The sequence below is a fragment of the Rhinolophus sinicus genome, linkage group LG07, assembly GCF_036562045.2.
Source record: "Rhinolophus sinicus isolate RSC01 linkage group LG07, ASM3656204v1, whole genome shotgun sequence".
Lineage (NCBI taxonomy): Eukaryota > Metazoa > Chordata > Mammalia > Chiroptera > Rhinolophidae > Rhinolophus > Rhinolophus sinicus.
The window spans coordinates 125,587,775-125,605,109 of record NC_133757.1 but is presented as its reverse complement, the minus strand read 5'-3'; the positions used below and the strand labels follow the sequence as shown (position 1 = coordinate 125,605,109).

General features: G+C 42.7%; 1 protein-coding gene and 1 pseudogene across 1 annotated transcript in view; both read left to right on the top strand.

Annotated features, from left to right (window-relative positions):
* SYNPO2 (synaptopodin 2) overlaps positions 1 to 15,342 on the top strand; it is a 140,076-nt gene extending 124,734 nt beyond the window's left edge. Inside the window, exon 5 of the mRNA XM_019744523.2 lies at positions 11,795 to 15,342. Within this exon, the coding sequence (XP_019600082.2) occupies positions 11,795 to 12,319 (525 nt within the window). The 3' untranslated portion in view covers positions 12,320 to 15,342. The remainder of the gene's footprint in view (positions 1 to 11,794) is intronic.
* Positions 15,343 to 15,454: 112 nt separating this feature from the next.
* On the top strand, positions 15,455 to 16,843 carry LOC109454123 (cysteine and histidine-rich domain-containing protein 1; annotated as a pseudogene).
* The last annotated feature ends 492 nt before the right edge of the window (positions 16,844 to 17,335 follow it).

Sequence of the window (17,335 nt, the reverse complement as noted above, 5' to 3'; positions counted from 1 at the left end):
AATTCAGGCCTACAGCAGTTGGGGCTCCGACCCAGCCTGGCCGCCTCTGAAATGCAGCAGACAGCTGTTCCCATCCCTCCTCCCGAAACCATCCCAGGACAAAGGGTCAGCAAGCTGGCCTTTTGAGAGTAATCGATCCCCTTGCCCCAGAAGCACGATCGGTTTCCCAGAGCAGAAAGAAGGAAACGTGGGTCTGAACAGAGCGAACTCCCAGCTCACCGCAAGTGGTGAAAAAGCAGTTCTCAGAAGTGGAGAAGCTGATGGAGGGAGGAACCTAAAATTCAAGCTGCCTTTCCAACCCAGGGAGTGTTTGTGGCTTTTCTGGTACTTCCAGAATCCTTCTGAGTCAGAAGCAGAAGTGAGAACCGATCTTGAAGAGAAAACAGTCAAAACCAGTTGAGATTCTGAAAATCTCACCTGATTCCCAAATTGCTTTTGTTTCAAATGATATTAAATTGATTTAGTTCAGGTTTCCTTTTATGCCATTTAACTGCATTTTTTTTAACAAGTAAAAAGCAACTAGCTATCTTTCTTGTACTGCATACTTCTTAGTTCTTTTTTCTCTAAACATATCTCAGATTGATTTTTTTTATTTTTTATTTTTTTATTTAATGTCCACACAATCATCCTCTAAAGCTAAAAACCAGTGAGAAACAGGCGGAGTGCTATAAACCAAGGGCTAATGGGAAGCGTTACAGCCATCCTTCCACATTAGGGATTTCCCTAATCACAGAGTTCGCTGAGGGCCTGGCCCACTGACTACCTATCAGGGCCCATCAGACAGAGCTATCACCTTTCACATAAACCCAGCACGGGCTAAAGAGATTTTGAATTCTACATTGTGAAATATCCAGCAAAATGCCACAACTCACTGTGGGCGGCACAGTTGAAATACAGAGCAAAGCAAAATATATCACTCACAACATTCGATTTGCACTTCAAGTCACCAACGAATAGGTTTCCTTTATGTGCAGTCCTTCCGTTTTCGCACTCTACTGCCTGCAGTGTTCTAACACACAGTTTGCCAACTTTGGTCCCTGGGAAAGATTGAGACCACCCCCAACCTGGCCTCACCTTAGAAATTAGGATTCAGAAGGTTTGGGTGGGGCCCAGGAATTTGTTTCTGTAATATACACCCCAGGTCATTCTGATGCTAATGGGCTGTGAACCACAGTTGGAAAAACACTTTTCTAACACACAAAGCACTTGAGTCCACTTTATTCTCTGAAACTCTAGGTAGTTTTCCAGTGCAGCCACGGGCCAGCCAGACTCGGAAACTGCTCCCGCTTCCAGCCGCGCCAGGCCCGGCTGAGCAGAGGCCCCCGCCGGGAGCCCCACACGGAGACTTTACTCTGAAAGTCCAGCAGAGAGCAGCAACATGCTCTTCCTGCTCTCCCTCTGAAACTGCACACGATTTGCTTTGAACGTTCTTTCTTATTTATCTCCTATCCAGGATAGAAGAATAAAGAGGGCCTTGAGATGTGATTGTATCAAGGCCGAGAATAAATATTTCTAGGAACAGAATGATACAATTTTATCGTCTGGAGAAGGGATTGTACCAAGGTCCTTATCTCTGGGAAAGCGATTGTATGACTTCCCTTGGCTGGAGGGCAGTAGTCTGTTATCTCCCATCAAAACTGCTCTTAGTAATAACTAACTTAAATCTCGCCAGCACCAATGAAAACATTCTAATTTTGGGATCGAGGCTAAAGGAGATTGTTGAAGCACTTTGAATGCTAATAAGGTTTTTAAAATGAAAACAAATATGATTGTAAAATTTTCAAAATTAAACAGAAGCTCATGCACTTCACGGATCATAGGGAAAGATCCTAATATAGTTGTTTAACCTTATCATTAAGATGATCAAATGACGTGGTGGAATGACAAACCGCAAAACCAGTCAGAGGCTGTGTAAGTATCCGAAGAGTGTGGAACAAAGGGACAGGGACAGCCACTGAGTAGCAGCTTTGATCCCAACTACAGTATTGTTTTCAGACCTTTGACGCACTCAAGTTTATTTCTGACACAAAAAGGAGGGCAAGGTGTCTGGAGCTTCTGTAACACGAGCTATGTCTGCACACTTCCCAGTGGGTGGAGGAAAGACCGAAAGGAGACAGGCGAGAGCGGTATTTGGGGAACTGCACCGTGGATGAGAGTAAAGGTCTCTATTGGTGAAAAAGAAAAAAAGTGAGGACTACTGAATGGAAATTACAAGACAGTCAGTTTCAGTTTAACTTAAGAAAACTGCAAATACTGGTGAGAAAGCCAGGGAGGAAGTACCGTATATATTGGACACACGAAATGTGCTAAGTTACTTAATTTACATGTACTTCATTTGATTCTCACAACAACCTTCTTTGGTGGAAATCATCCTCATGTTTTCTTAAGTCAGAAACTGAAGCTCAGCGAGGTTAAGGCATCCGGCCAGCGAGGCACAGACACACCAGCCGGGCCCAGATTTCCCTGTTCTCATAATCCTGTGCTTTTCCCACTGCACTGCCTACCAGGTGTGTTGTCAAAGGAATCCCTTCCTGGAAGCGTGATTGAAGGATCTCGAAATCCCTTCCCTAAGTTTTTACGACGTTCTATATAAATATCTTCTAAAAAATATCCGGGTTTTAAAATTTTGTATTTTGATGCAGTTCAATACTTTTAAAAAACTAGGGTTTAAAACCCCACAAGACAAAATGTGTTCGTTCCTTACCACTTTACAGGATATTTGAGAAAAAAATACCTTAAAATCAAATACATTTTTTTCTTCTAATGACATAATTTTTCTTTCTTTGAAGCCATGACTAGAAAGATTTGCTTGGCGACCAGTGTCCGTAAAGATTATAATTCCGCCCAACTATTCTTGAAACACACAGATAATTCCTGAGAAGGGAGCATTCTGGAACTCAGAGGGGCTTCCAGTCCTTGGGCTGCCATTAGGTGCCCTGGAGTAAGGTAGGAAATGGGCTTGCCGTACTGTAAAGCAGAGCTTCTAGGACTTCTGCTTATCGTTTCGTTTGAATAACTAGATCTCTCCAAACTTCGCTGTTAAATGCACATTCCATTTTTAAAAATCATGTCAAATGTACCATGCATTCATACAGAAAGCAATTTTTTTGCAAGAACCATTTAGTAATTATTTTCTTTGCTTTCACTACTCAACCTGTTCTGTTGTCATTTTGTTTTGTTTTGTGTTTAAATGTCTATAATATTCTACCTAGCACCGTCAGCCATGCTCAAAGTCAAAACGCTGTCTTGGGCGTGGGCAAAAACTTTTAAGTATCGAGGGATGCACTGCACTGCCAGACTTCGTCTCAGCTAGACTTCAGTTTTTGCAAAAAATGGACTGAGCTAGACCGACCTGAATTTAGCAACTAGTTATAACATCAAAGTTGCATTTTGTCTGGGAATATCTGACCCAAGGTGATAAAACTGTAGGAGATTCTCCCTCAGGCCCTTCCAATGAAAGAATTGGGAGGTAACTTTCATCCTTGCTAAAATGCACACAAAAACTCTGACCTAAGTCACGAGTGTGTGATTCCTGGTGGTCCCTGATCATCGAGATAAACCCTAGACATTTCTTTTTCCATCCCTTCCCCAGTGTTTTTTGCATTTTAATGGCTAGTTGCTTAAGAAGTTCAGACATACCTATTACTGAAGGATCTCTTTTCTTCTCAAACGTGTGTTTATGAGGGCCTAGACATTTTAGTACTCCAGACGGTATGTTTTATCTCAGGCTAAGACTATCCATGCAAGGTGTCTTAGAGGGCTGATAAAGTATTTGTGGCTAATTCAACAAGGCTTTTGTTAATTCATGTCTGCATTTGCATGGATCAATACTGAAAGTGAAAAAGGCTTCTTAGCAATTAGATAGTCAATAACCAAATGACATCATACCAAAATGAAGGTGAACTTGAGAGTGGGGGAGTTGTCAGAGGAATAAGGAGTGAGGTCTTCTGAGTAACTGTGGCCCACACAGCAAAACTGCCATCTATGGTGATGCAATGTCATGTCTGGATAATTACATATTGCTGTTTTGTGAGTGCATTATGAAAGCTATGCCTCTAGGAAAAGCTGTAATAACAGTTAATGCCAAGGGCAAACTGAAATATTTGGTCTCTAATTTTAACAGTTCGATAAGTAGACAAGAATAATAAGACCTCATGAAACATCCCCTTGATCCTTTAATGGGTTGGGAGTAGTAGTTTCAAGTGACGTACATGCTTCCTACTTTGAAGAAATGTACTTGGAAGCTGCTAATAGAAGATGTTTCAGTTTCTCAATCATATTTGAAAAGCAAACCCCATGACTATCTTTGCTTTAATCTATTACCCCCTCTGTCGTCTTTCATATATTCCAGAATTACAATAATTCACTTGAAAACCTCACTTACTTTTTGGTGTTCCTATGCCTGTAAAATGAAATAGCATATATGAAATTATTGTGTAAAGTCCCTCAAACAAAAAAGATGTCATCGAATAAAATTTACCACTTGGACCAGAGATGTGGTAAGAAAATTAGGCAAAATTCTTCCTACTCTGAGTTTAAGAAAACAAATTGGCGGTGATTTCCCAGACAGAATTATAGTTTTCGTTCCTAATTTTAAACATCACTCTGGGGCCATGTTTTGAACAAAGGAAACATAAATACGATTTTGCAGTAAATCTTAAAAAATTCTCAAGAACAGTAGGTTAAACATTTTCCCCAGGGCTCAAGATATGAATCAAGGGATTTATTTAATTAGCTTAAAAACGTAATAGACAGAAAAAGTTTCCAAGACCAAATAAGTCAGTTTCCTCATACTGTAGTATCTGCATCCTTGTGAAGTAATGTCGTCACGTTTTGTATAGTTGTGGACATGTCTCTGTCATTACTGTTGACCAGATTTGATTTGTCAGTTTAACGAATTAAAAGTTGCGACAGAGGCCTGCTCAGCCATTTGGAGAATGGTGTCATGCAAAGGACCCAATCCAGGCTGCTAGATGACATGTGCGTGTTTCTTAAGAATTCTTGTTCTTGGCTTTTTAACTGATAAAAATTTCCTCTGAGAGAGCAAAGCCTTCCTACCTAGGAAATGAGTTTGTTTCAGGACTATTAGGTCTTTTTCCAATACACAGACATAAGAAACGTCCAACCTGTGGATAATTTTTATAAGAGTTTATTGGAACCTAAACTCATGACATATGCCAGGGAGCAAGATCTCAAATGCTCCAGAGCAGGACAGTTTTGCAGCTGCTTTTATGCTTCTGAAATTAGGGAGGGAAGTAAGGAAGATTACAGGGAGGGTAGGAGAAAGCAAGATGGGGACTGGATTACAAGATAGTTAACAAGGTTATGGGCTCTGTGAGGGTCCTCACACCTTCCAGGGGCATTGCTTCTGGTGTTTCAGAGGTGTGATAACCTAGGTGCACAGGAACAAAGGGCAGGGTTGCTTAACACCTTTCACTTAAGAAGTTACAGGTCCCGGGGCGGGACTCCCCACAGTGACCTGCCCAGCTAGGAACTCATGGTTTATCACAGTGCGGCAAGTAGCAGGCACATGATCTGTGAGAAAATCCTCTCTTAGCCCCACTGGTCCTCTAAGATAAATGCACATACATTCATGGTGACTTCTTTCTGAGGATGGTGAAGGAGGAAACGGTTGCCTGGATTTGTGTTGGCAAAGATACTGAGGACATTAAGGACAGCTAACGCTGCAGTCCCATAGTTAGAGATATTTCAGTGGTTTGTATCATTGAGCAGAATTGTCACTCTAATTAGGTACATAGGAAAAGTGTTAATTTTATACCGATAGCGATGACTGTCCTTTATTAAGTGCTCACCACACGCCAGACACTGACATTTTTCTCTACAAAAATCCACCACAAGGCCGAAGATTCATTTACTTCATACAGGATAAACACCCTTTGTTCATAGTGAAAACCACTTTTTTTTCCTGTACAAAAATTGATGAAATTTGAACTTTTGACATATGTTATATATGTTATTCATTTTTTTTTACTATGGTGGGAATCTACATGACTTTTACTGCTTAAAACTTTTGAGGAGAAAACTTCAGAAAGTATTTTGAAATGTGTTTAAAAGATTTTATGTTCAGACTAATGAGAGTAGACATTTATAAAAATATACTTAAGGCTTTCCCCCAAGAATTACAAAAAAATATAACGGCAATTCCACCTATCTAAATAGAACATGGTCTATATTAATAGGAGTATTTTCATAGGCCATAGTTTGTACACTTCCTTTTTGAGGATAAAAGAAGGTGATTGGGTAAAAATTACTGCTGTAGTAATTTCTTTCCACTAATAGATCTGATGCCTTAAAATACATTATGGAGATAAAATTTAATATCTATAGCTTTAATTCTTCAATTTCCCTATACAAACACATTCCAGCTGTGTGACTTAGGGTAAATTACTTAATGTCTATGCCTCAGTTTCCGTATTTGCAAGGTGGGGTTTATAGGGTTGTTCAGAGGGTTAAACGAGTTAGCAGAGCAAAGCAATTAGAACCGTGGCTGGTAGGTCGTAGAAATCTCTCCCCTTTAGTTGCTGTTACCATTGCTTCTAAGATGAAAGGCACACAGACAGACGTCCGTCCGTGTGCAGACTCCTCCTTCACAGCAGTCTCCCTGACCTTAAATGGATGTGGGTATTCCTATTCTTTCAGAACAGAAGGTTAAAGAAGGTCAAGGAGACTCCATGTTGGCCCCCAGGTCTGGCAGGGAGATGAGGTCAGCAGTGATACTTCTGGTGGCGGGCGGCAGGCAGTGGCTGGCACCGCAGTCGTAACTGAGGGGCGTGGCGCTGATGCCACTTCAAAGGCAAGGCTCCCTCCTATTTTTATCCTGGGTCGGCAGCCTGCCCATGCACTTGCCTCTTGAACAGAAGGTTCTGCCAGGTCTCCGACACCTTTTAAGGCCTCCAGACTCTTCTCACAAGACCATGAAGACCATTTATCACAAGACCATTTGTTGTGCTATGTGGCGTTTGATTTATAAAGGCAATCTCTCCTATCCGCACAATCTGGAAATGGTAGCCAGCATTGTTAGCATTTTACATCCAAAAAAGCAAGGCTGGGAGAGGTTGAGTGACGTGGGTAACAAGAGGCCAAGGTAGGATCCCCAGAACAGTGTGACCTGGGCAAGTTCACTGCCCCATATGTCATCCCGGCTTCCACAACCCTCACCTCTTCTCACAGAGGCATTTGTTTCCTGCAAACATAAAGTAAAAGTCTGTTGTTTTGGAGCCAAACATTTAAAGTCAACCTAAGATGAATTAAGAGGAATTAATTAGAGGCAGAGCCGAGACGAGAGGCTCTCCTAAAAGACAGCTATCTCTCTTTCTGAAGACTCAGTGTGTCTGTGGCATTCACGGACCTATTTAAGCGATGCATGGTTACTTGGCTACTCTTCCATCCCATAATACGATGTATGAGTCCTGGGAATCCGCACTATTCTTGGCTAGCAGAATCATACTGTGATTTCTGTCTAAAGAAATGGACACTCCTCATTTTTCAGATAAGAGAGCAGTACGACAGAAATCCCAAAACTCTACTTGGTAGAAGAAAATTTAAGAGTCACTTTAAGAAGGCAGGTCCCAGGAATATGAGATACAAAAATGACCTTAAAAGTCTCCTCACCAGCCCCTGCCCCAACTTCAAGCTTGACTGTATCTACGTCCTCTCAAGGGAGCATCTTCCCTACATTTAAAGCCCTCTAGGTAAAGGGATTCCACAGATCTAAGTAAAGGGATTCCACAATCTCCCGTGTTCAAAGAGGAGCAGAGAGGCCAGGTGGGGGAGAGAGCAGGAGATGCAATCGGAGGTGCAAAGAGGGGCGGGACAGCAGACTTCAGAGGGCCTGTGGGTCAGTGAAAGGACCTTTTCTTTTTTGAAATGAGAGGCCACTGGAGGGTTTTAAACAGAGGACTAAGTGATATCATCTGATTTAGGTTTTCACAGGATAATGTTGGCTGCCATATTGAGAATAGACTAAAGGAGTGAGGGTGGTACCAGGGAAATAGGAGACAATCCAGGCAAGAGACTGTGAAGGTTCAGCCAAGGATGGTACCAGGGGAGGAGGTGAGAAGTGGTTGGTTGTGGGATGTATCTTGGTGCTGACAGATCAGCTGTAGAGGGTAAGGTGGCAGGAGCCACCATGACACCAATGATGGACCTGAGCAAACGGGAAACTGGGGAAAGCCTGTGCCTTCTTTCTCCTCTTCAGGTGCCCTTTCACGGAGCTCTCCTGTTTAGAAATTCTAGTGATTAAAAAGGCAAAAGCAATGCCATTTATTTCCATTGGCTTTAATTGGAGTCTGCTTATGAGAAAGTATATGTTTGTGCTGAGTATTTACTGACAGGTGTTTCAGAGAAAGGAGCGGGAGGAGCTGAAATAACATTTGTCTGTTGTAGACACTTTCTCTACCAGGCATATGTAAGCAGGATTTCAGTCAGGAGAGTGTTTTCAGCTTTTGAGGTTCACGGTGTGAAACAGTCTGAACTTCAAAACACGTATTACATTAAATTTCTCTGGCTTCTGGGGCTTTTGGCATTAATTTAGAGATCACCCTATTGTCCCAAGTAGACCTCACACTATACTTCCTTTTTTAATGGTGTTTCCTGCCAGTTAAATTGGTTACCAGACAGTTTAACAAGGATGCTAACTAAGCTGCTTCATTAGCAAGCTAAGTGATTCAACAATTAGATGACAGGAAAAGGTGGTTTATGTGAAGCTGAGAGGGGCTGCAGCGCCCCTGAGCTTTCAGCTTAGTGGAATGGGGGCCCCATGGAGTTAGCCGGTGCAAGGATGGAACGGATATTCTGTTTGAAATAAACTGGGTTGGGTGAGTTTAGGTGACCACAGAACTACTCCTAAGTGGGAGGACATTCCTGAGAAAGTCACCGGACCCGCCGAATCTCCAGCAGTGGCAGCGAAGAAAGTCCTTTCATTAAAAAAATTAAAGGGTAATTGGAGGCAAAGAGAAAGAAGCAATTTGATGGCACATCACACATAATGCCGATTTGACATCTTGGTTTGAGTTAATGGATCTCATATGAAAATTTAAATTCTTTTGATAGTAATACAACCCATGGTGGAAAACTATAACCAGGACTCAACCCCTGTTATTCTAGGATCCTACCAGCAGACAAATTCCAAAACGGAAGAAAGACCTCAGGTCCCTTTGGTCATTTCTGGTTCTGGGCATATCACACTGGGTATCTCAGCTAGCCAAGCAGAGAATGACTTGAGCCTTGGGACAGAGACGGACAGAAAGAAATAGCACCCAAGAACAAGACAGGAAAATCGCTTTGGGGAAATACATCCAAATTAGGAGTTTGGGTGCAAGCAGAGACGAGAGGCTGGCAATATGTTTGGCACAGAGACAAGGATGAATTAATACCTAAAGACCTATTTATTTATACTACAGGTGCATGTCTAACCTACGACCATTGGTACTTTTATCGTCTATTGTTAGCACTGGAAGGAATAGGTCAGTCAGTATTCAGAAGTCGTTCTGCTCACTGAGGTCTCCGTGTCTTCCTCCACAACCAGGCCTGCTGCGCTAGTGGGCACGCGTACATTCTACACGAGATGTGTTTGGCTTCTTTACCTTCAATACTATTTTAAGGTTGTCGTCAGAAGGCCTTGACTTCCTCTTTCAATGACATACTTCAAAGTTCCACTTTCCCTCCACACATTCAACTGACGAATGTTTATACCTTAGCTGAAAAGAAATCTTTGATCTCTTTGTTATTAGGATGCCATTCAACAATGTTTTTCGAACGTTCTAATTTCTGGTAAGTTTCCATTCTGAAGAATTTGAAACTAAATAGGTGGGAGAAAGAAAGACCACAAAATAAAGATTTTTCCCTTTCATCCAGTGTTTACAGATGGCCAATCACTGAAGTGTATGCACTTCCAAATATATTGCTGATTATTTCTTTTTCCCATTATTAGCGGGTGCTATTAGCCCCCTAGGTGCATATTCAGGAGCCTCTCCTGGATTTCTGTAGAGTCTGGGATCCCTGTATTAGCACCTCTACAAGAATCTATGGTTTTAAAGACCGTACTAGAGCAGATCCCTGGGGAGCTCTACCCACCCCGTGGAAGACCAGGTAAGGCAGGATCACGGGGCTCTGAACACCGTCCCGGGGACTCTAGACCACTGCTGTTCTGTCCTCCATAGGTGAGGACAAAGGGGACATGTGACGTTTACTACAGGAGATGAGAGCTAAATGGCTCTTCATCATACAGAATGTTAATACTTCTCACCATTTAGAAAGCCCTCCCATTGGTCCTGTGGAGATGGGTGGAGACTCTGCTCTCAGCTGACCTTCTGGGACTCACTGACTTGGCACCGCAGAGTTAAAACAGCTCTGCGCTGCGTGTCATTGAGGGCAAGGGATGCACTGAATCGCCTTTGTCTTTCCAGGCTCACAGCAGAATGCCTGGAAACATTAGGGGTTCAATAAAACTTTTGTTAAATGAGTGAATGAAGATAATGCATAAATCATGTGAAATAAATCCATAAATGGTCACTAAAATCAGACTTTTCCCCCTCCCCGACTAAGTGAAAAGGATTTATTAATTAGATCTAGATGACAATAAGGAGATTAATGAAAACAAGCTTTTGCTAGGATTCAACCATTGTTACGAAAATGTTGATGATTAAAGAGAAGTAAGACCCATTATACTGATCCCCTTATTTTTCATATGTGAGCCAAGAATGAACCGACCACCTTTTTGTGTTTGCCTAATGGAAAAAAAGAAGCAAAACAATTGAATCAGAGGTATTTTGTCAAATCCTGGTTTGCTACTCACTTTAAATTTAAGAACTTGATTAAAAAAGAAAAGTTGTTGAAACTGGGGAATTTGAACACATTTTAAAGCATAACAATGCTTTTATTCTAGAAACACAGCCTTCAGATGCTTACAAAGCTTGCTCATTTCCCCTCTGTGCACACTTTTACTTTTGCCAGGAGTGTCTAAGCATCTCATGCAGAGGGGGATGAGTAAAGAAACACAGGAGGGTCCAAGGGGAGAACCTAAGAGCTTTTAAGAAATTATAGTTCTGCGTATCAGACAGCCCAGGCATTTAGCTCCCACAGCAGAATGTTTCCAGGGCTCAAACTCAAAGAAATAAGGAATGTGATACACATAAAAGGGAGACAAACACATGTGAAACCGTGGTGAAGTGTTTCCTTCAGAGACACGGATGAGCAATATGCCACACTTAGGAAATAAAGACGCACGTGATCTTCACCAACATCAATAGATTTCGAGAGGAAAAGGCCATCCACTCCATCACACCGGTGACACCAAATGCATCTAAGTAGCTGTTGCTTGGTTTTGCATAAGTTGGCACTAAAGTACGACAACAGGTTCCAAAGCGCTTGGGAGCAGGAAGTACAAAGCCCAGGAGGTCACAGCCTGTCTCTAGGGTTGTAAATAGGTTTTGTTCTTCTTGTACCAAGACAACAGGACTCGAATGAGGGCGGGCCCTACACACAGATGTGACTGGAGGGCAGACAGAAACAGGGGCTCCGGGGAGGACAGGCCCCGCCGTGCTGGTTATGCCTGAGACATGGTAGCATCAGAACTACGGGCTCAGAGACAGAGGCTGAGTCCCAGCCCAGAGTCCCTCCTGCTCCAGGGAGGGGCAGCCGGTCTTGGCTTTACGACCAGGCCCTGTGGGGACTTGGTTTTACACTGCTTGGTCATGGTGCCGAGAATAGTCTGGAATAACTGTCAGCACACACCCAAATGAACGAGATATACTGACATTCTCCTTGTTTCTAGGAGAGGGAACACTCCCTGTCTCTTCCTGGAAGACCGGTCCCACCCGCCCTTCCTACAACATCGCCGTGGGCCTATCAGCCGGCCTGGAGCTACCCTACCGAGCCAGCTGGGGGGTTCGAGAAAGCCAGCAGGAGGCTGACCCCTTGGGAAGCGGCAGCACAGTCTCCTCTTGGCAGAGTGGATGCTGCCTTTAAGCCCAGAAGCATCCAGGAATCCATCGTGGCAAACGTGGTCTCAGCAGCTCGGAGGAAGGTGCTTCCCGGGCCCTTGGAGGGCTGGAATGAGACACTGTCCTGCGTTCCCCATGCCCCAAGGGCCAATGTGGGCACGTTTGGGCGACAGCACAGTGCCGTGTCCCTCCCCAACGACGGTATGCTCACCAACGCCCAGTATGGCCAACAGCCGCCATACGCACGCTACAGGCAGCCTTCCAGAAATGATTCTGAAATCATGTCTGACCACTGTCTTTCCATAGCCGATGGCAACTATAACCCACAGCCACGGGGGTGGAGACGCCAAACATGAAAGTCAGAACTGGTCGTGTGCCACCGACAACAGTAACTTTTCCACGATCCTTTGCAGGGTGTTTGACTTACCCGTACATTTAGACTCATGCCGGGCTTAGCTTGTTCCCAGACGCATCTCTCTCAGCGTGTGTGGCGTGTACACATGTGAGTGGGAGCCATTTCCTTGTCTGCTGGTGCATGGAGAATTTCTTTGAAGAAAAAAATGCATTTTCTGCACTGATGTGCAGGCACTTACACCTAATTCACAATCCCAATTCCATCTATGCCATGAACGTGGGGGAATCTAGGCAACCAAACCAAGCTCAATTAAATGAAATTCCGCCTTTTCTTCTACGAGTCTTGTTCCAGGAAGGAATGAATGAAATGCAGTGACTGTCACCAGCAGTGACACGAGCTGTGTAACACTGCAGAGGCTTTCGGGGGCACGTGCCAGGGAACAGTCAGTCCAGAAAAAACATGTCCTTGGTGTTACTTTAAGCATGGCTCAGAAACACTTACAAATGTATTAAAATTCAGGTCTGGTTTTCAGAATTGAAATATAGGCATGCTCAGAAAGAAAGAAAAATCTGAAAGTAAGATGATTATACATTTCAGAGGACTTTTGAGGTAAATGGTGTAACGCGTGGGGAGTAGAAAGACTTAGGTCTAGGATGTATTTTTAATCTATTTAAAGCCAGCAGCCTGAGACAGGAGTAGACTCGGGGTTCCAGTGCCCTCATTGGTCAGAGGAGCAGATCAGATGATCTAATCTCTTGTATCCTTAACAGCTCTGATACTCTGAGATACTCTCATTGATGCATTATTCATTTTTGTTGCTCATCGTATAAATATCAGATTAAATTTAGGAGTGGATTAGGTCAATGGTGTCACTTCAGTATCATTAAAGGTCTAAAGGAATTGTTGGGCGGCAGGTTTTGTGCTACGTGTTACATGGAGTGAGGGTTGATGTGAATAAAAAAACGTGATGGATTTAAGGAAGTGGTAGATGGATGTGTCTGTTATTATGCAACTGATGGGCATGACCATTTATTTAGTTATAGAAAACATGCCCCAGGAGCCTATGCAACAAGTGGTGTTTCTTTACATCAAGTCATCACCAGGATGTTCAACGGAAGCCAGACGGCTGCTTGGTCCATCCCATGACCCGTACCCGTCAGCGCGACCACGAGACAGTCAAGCACCATCCTCACCGCTATAACCGCAAAGTATCAAACGCAAGGAAATTCAACGTACGTTACATCATAAGCAAGTATTGACACTATTTTAAAACAAAAATTAAAAAAAAACACATTTGAGTATTCAAAACTTTCTTAGGTTTTTAAAAGTGATTATTTTACTTTGTTTTACTTTTTAACTCTTGAACTTATCATTATGATGGTGTCTTTCACAGAATAAAAGTTAAAAAAAAAAATTTCCAGGATACAAGTGACCCCTTCCCTTGGAAGTGAAAGAACACAAATTTGAAGAAATCACAAGCTCTATTATTGATGGACCCAACCGGATACTAATTTGTTTAGTTAAGGAGAAAAGATGAACATTTTCCAAAGTTATAGTGTTAAATTATCTGACATTGAAAGAGTGTTAATTTTCTCAAATTATCAGCCATACTTATTGACTCCTGAGAGTTTCCATGGAATCTTAAAAGTAATGCCGGGCATATTGACTCATCTTTCAGCAACTTCTCGGAGACTCTCCCACACGAAACACTGACTCCCGTCAAACTTTTCTTTAGTGGTTGAATTATTCTAGATGGGAATATTTTAAGATATGGGTGGTTTAGCGGGAAAGACTTTGCCTGATGGAATCAGACCATATTCTGTTGCTTTCTTTTATAAATGTTGGACATTATTTCCATGACTCCTAAGATTTGATGTAGCGCAATTCTAGAAGCTGATATACGCTGTACTATTATTCACTGAAACTTTCACTAGACTCAAAATACAGAGAGACAGACGTTTTAAACTTAAATATTATTATTATAACACAGCTATCTTCCTCTTTGCATGCACGAGATCAAAATTATAATTTGTATTAAGTTATCTGAATTTATTCTAGACACCAAGAAAAAGACAATCCATGGCAGGAAAGTTGTGCATTTTACGCACAAAGAAATGAAGGTCTCATATGTTTATTAGAAATCGATGTTTCAAGAAGTCATGCTTTGCAGATATAATTCTGAAAAGCAAAGTGCCACTGTCAAATCATCACACAATGTATTGTGGGTATTTATCACCAGTTTACCTGAAAAGGAGTGAAGTTGGATTGCTTACATTCAAGCTGTTGTTTGAGACAGGACACTGCCACACTGAGATCTAGTACCTACCTGTGAGTGAGACGACATACCTAGGTAACTGTCAGATAGACACAGACAGCCCTTTCTGAAAAGAGCTGCTGCTTGTAAATGCATGCCACATTTGTTGTGAAGACCTTTCTGCTAGTAGCAAGATTTCCTGTTTTCCCATAGATTGAAAGCATTCTCTGCAAGTACAGTACGCCAGCCATAGGGACGCTAACTTGGCTCCTTTCTTTCCTCTTGAGTTTAAATACCTTATGACTGCATGTGTGTGGAGTGTTCGTGATTACAATGATTTAAATTGTGTCTAGTATTTTGAGTTTTATAAAGGCACAGATTCTAGTCCATTTATCTCTGACTATGTCTCTTTTATGCTTTGGCACCACAACTCACATTGGAAAGGGCCAGCCTATTAGGGCTCAAGCACATAGATGTATTACTGAATTGAAACTTTGGGTTAAAAAATGGTTATATCCAGTAGGCTCAGTTATTATAATTAGAGAGGCGTTGTAGAAATGTTTGCTTTTTAAGAGAAAGTAGATTTTCACATTTGATTTCCAGTCAAAGTAGAAGTACTACACTGTCCACACTTGTCCATTAGGGAAAGACTGTTTTCCTGCTAATTAGATTGACATTTCCACCTGTGTTTATCCCAAAAGACTGTATTTAAAAGATACACACTGAAATTCAAAAATTATATTAGTAATAAAAAGTACCTTGAAAATCAACTGAAAGAGGCTTTTCATTTTTCCTTATGAAAAATTGCTTTGAATTAGTCTTCACCCCAAAGATTTAATCTTATTTACTACATATTTTTAAATTTTAGTTTCTACAATATCAGCTTCCAGACACATCAAAAGAATTTCACGCTCACTGCAACATTTTAACTGTAACATTTAAAAACTTAAACCTTATCTGAAAATATGATTGGGCCATTTCCGGAAGCCAGTAGCCGCCCCCGCCTTCAGACCGCTGGTGGCAAATGCACCCTCTTGCGGTTCCCAGTGTTTGGGCCTGACTGGGAGGGTGGAGAAAGAAATGGGGCTGCAGTGGGCCCCGGAGACCAGTTCCGATGACGCTCTCACACACCACCCAGCTGCACCAGTCTTTCATGACACATTGAAGGCTGGTCTTGCTGAGAGGAAGAACTGATTTTCTGATTTTTATTTTTTTATTTTTTTATTTTTTTAAGATTTTATTGGGGAAGGGGAACAGGACTTTATTGGGGAACAATGGTCAAATTGTTGTCCTTTCAATCTTAGTTGTGGAGGGTTCTGTTCAGCTTCAAGTTGTTGTTCTTTCAGTCTTAGTTGTGGAGGGCGCAGCTCAGCTCCAGGTCCAGTTGCCGTTGCTAGTTGCAGGGGGCGCAGCCCACCATCCCTTGCGGGAGTCGAACCGGCAACCTTGTGGTTGAGAGCCCACGCTCCAACCAACAACTGAGCCATCCGGGAGCTCAGCGGCAGCTCAGCTCAAGGTGCCATATTCAATTTTAGTTGCAGGGGGCGCTGCCCACCATCCCTTGCGGGACTCGAGGAATTGAACTGGCAACCTTGTGGTTGAGAGCCCATGCTCCAACCAACAACTGAGCCATCCGGGAGGCAGCTCAGCTCAAGGTGCCGTGTTCAATCTTAGTTGCAGGGGGCAGAGCCCACCATCCCTTGCGGGACTCGAGGAATTGAACTGGCAACCTTGTGGTTGAGAGCCCACTGGCCCATGTGGGAATCGAACCGGCAGCCTTCGGAGTTAGGAGCATGGAGCTCTAACCGCCTGAGCCACCGGGCCGGCCCGATTTTCTGATTTTTTAAGCACGACAGCCTGTATGAAAGGTAGATGTAATAGTGAAAAGCCCCCTGGGACAGTCATGCCTGACATCAAGGCTACTGAGAAGAAAGAGCTGTCTGAAATGAAACTCAAATTCCAGGGGCACATCATTCAAGCCCCTAAACCAGGAACAGCAGTAAGGAGGCCACGCCCAGATGAACCAGTGACAAATTTGGAATTAAAAGTATCTGCCTCCCTAAAACAAGCATTTGATAAACCATCATCGGGAAATGAAGAAAATAAGAAAGGAGGCCACGATGAAGTTCCGATTGGGGCCTCATGTCAAAGACGTATCAGGGTCTGCAGTGTCTAGAAGTCTGTGTATATCATTCCAGAGTCCTTACTTCCCATGAAGGGATGAAATCCTGGAGCTGTTGTAGAAGAAATTCAAAGCTGTTGAATTTCTAAAACCGCCCTAGACTCACTCGGAGAATCTACCAGGTTTGTCATCCCAGGACTTCCCACCACTTGTCCCCTATGGGCTGGCCCAACACTGACTTCGGGTAAATAGAAGCCTTCGTTATAGAAAAGCATATTTAAGTAAAACTGAAAAAATGGCTCTGGTGCTTCTTAAATAATAGTAAAACTATCAGCTGGGGTGTCAGCTCCCTGATCAATAGGTATCTTGCAGCTGAGGTTTTGACAGTTTTTTTCTTTTGAGGGGGGTGTAAAATCTGAATAAAGTGACTGTTTTTTGGTATTCTGAAAAAAAAATGTTTTTTAAAAGGCCAGCACTTGGAAACACACTTCAAAAATGAGGACTGTTTTAAAGATTAAAATGACGAAAGGGATAGTGGCTCTACGCTGACGCTCAGGCCATAGAAAAAGCCCCTTTTCTCGAGGAATTCCCAATGCTTGTTGGACTGTGAATTTCAGAACACACGGAGAGGGAGGCAGTGT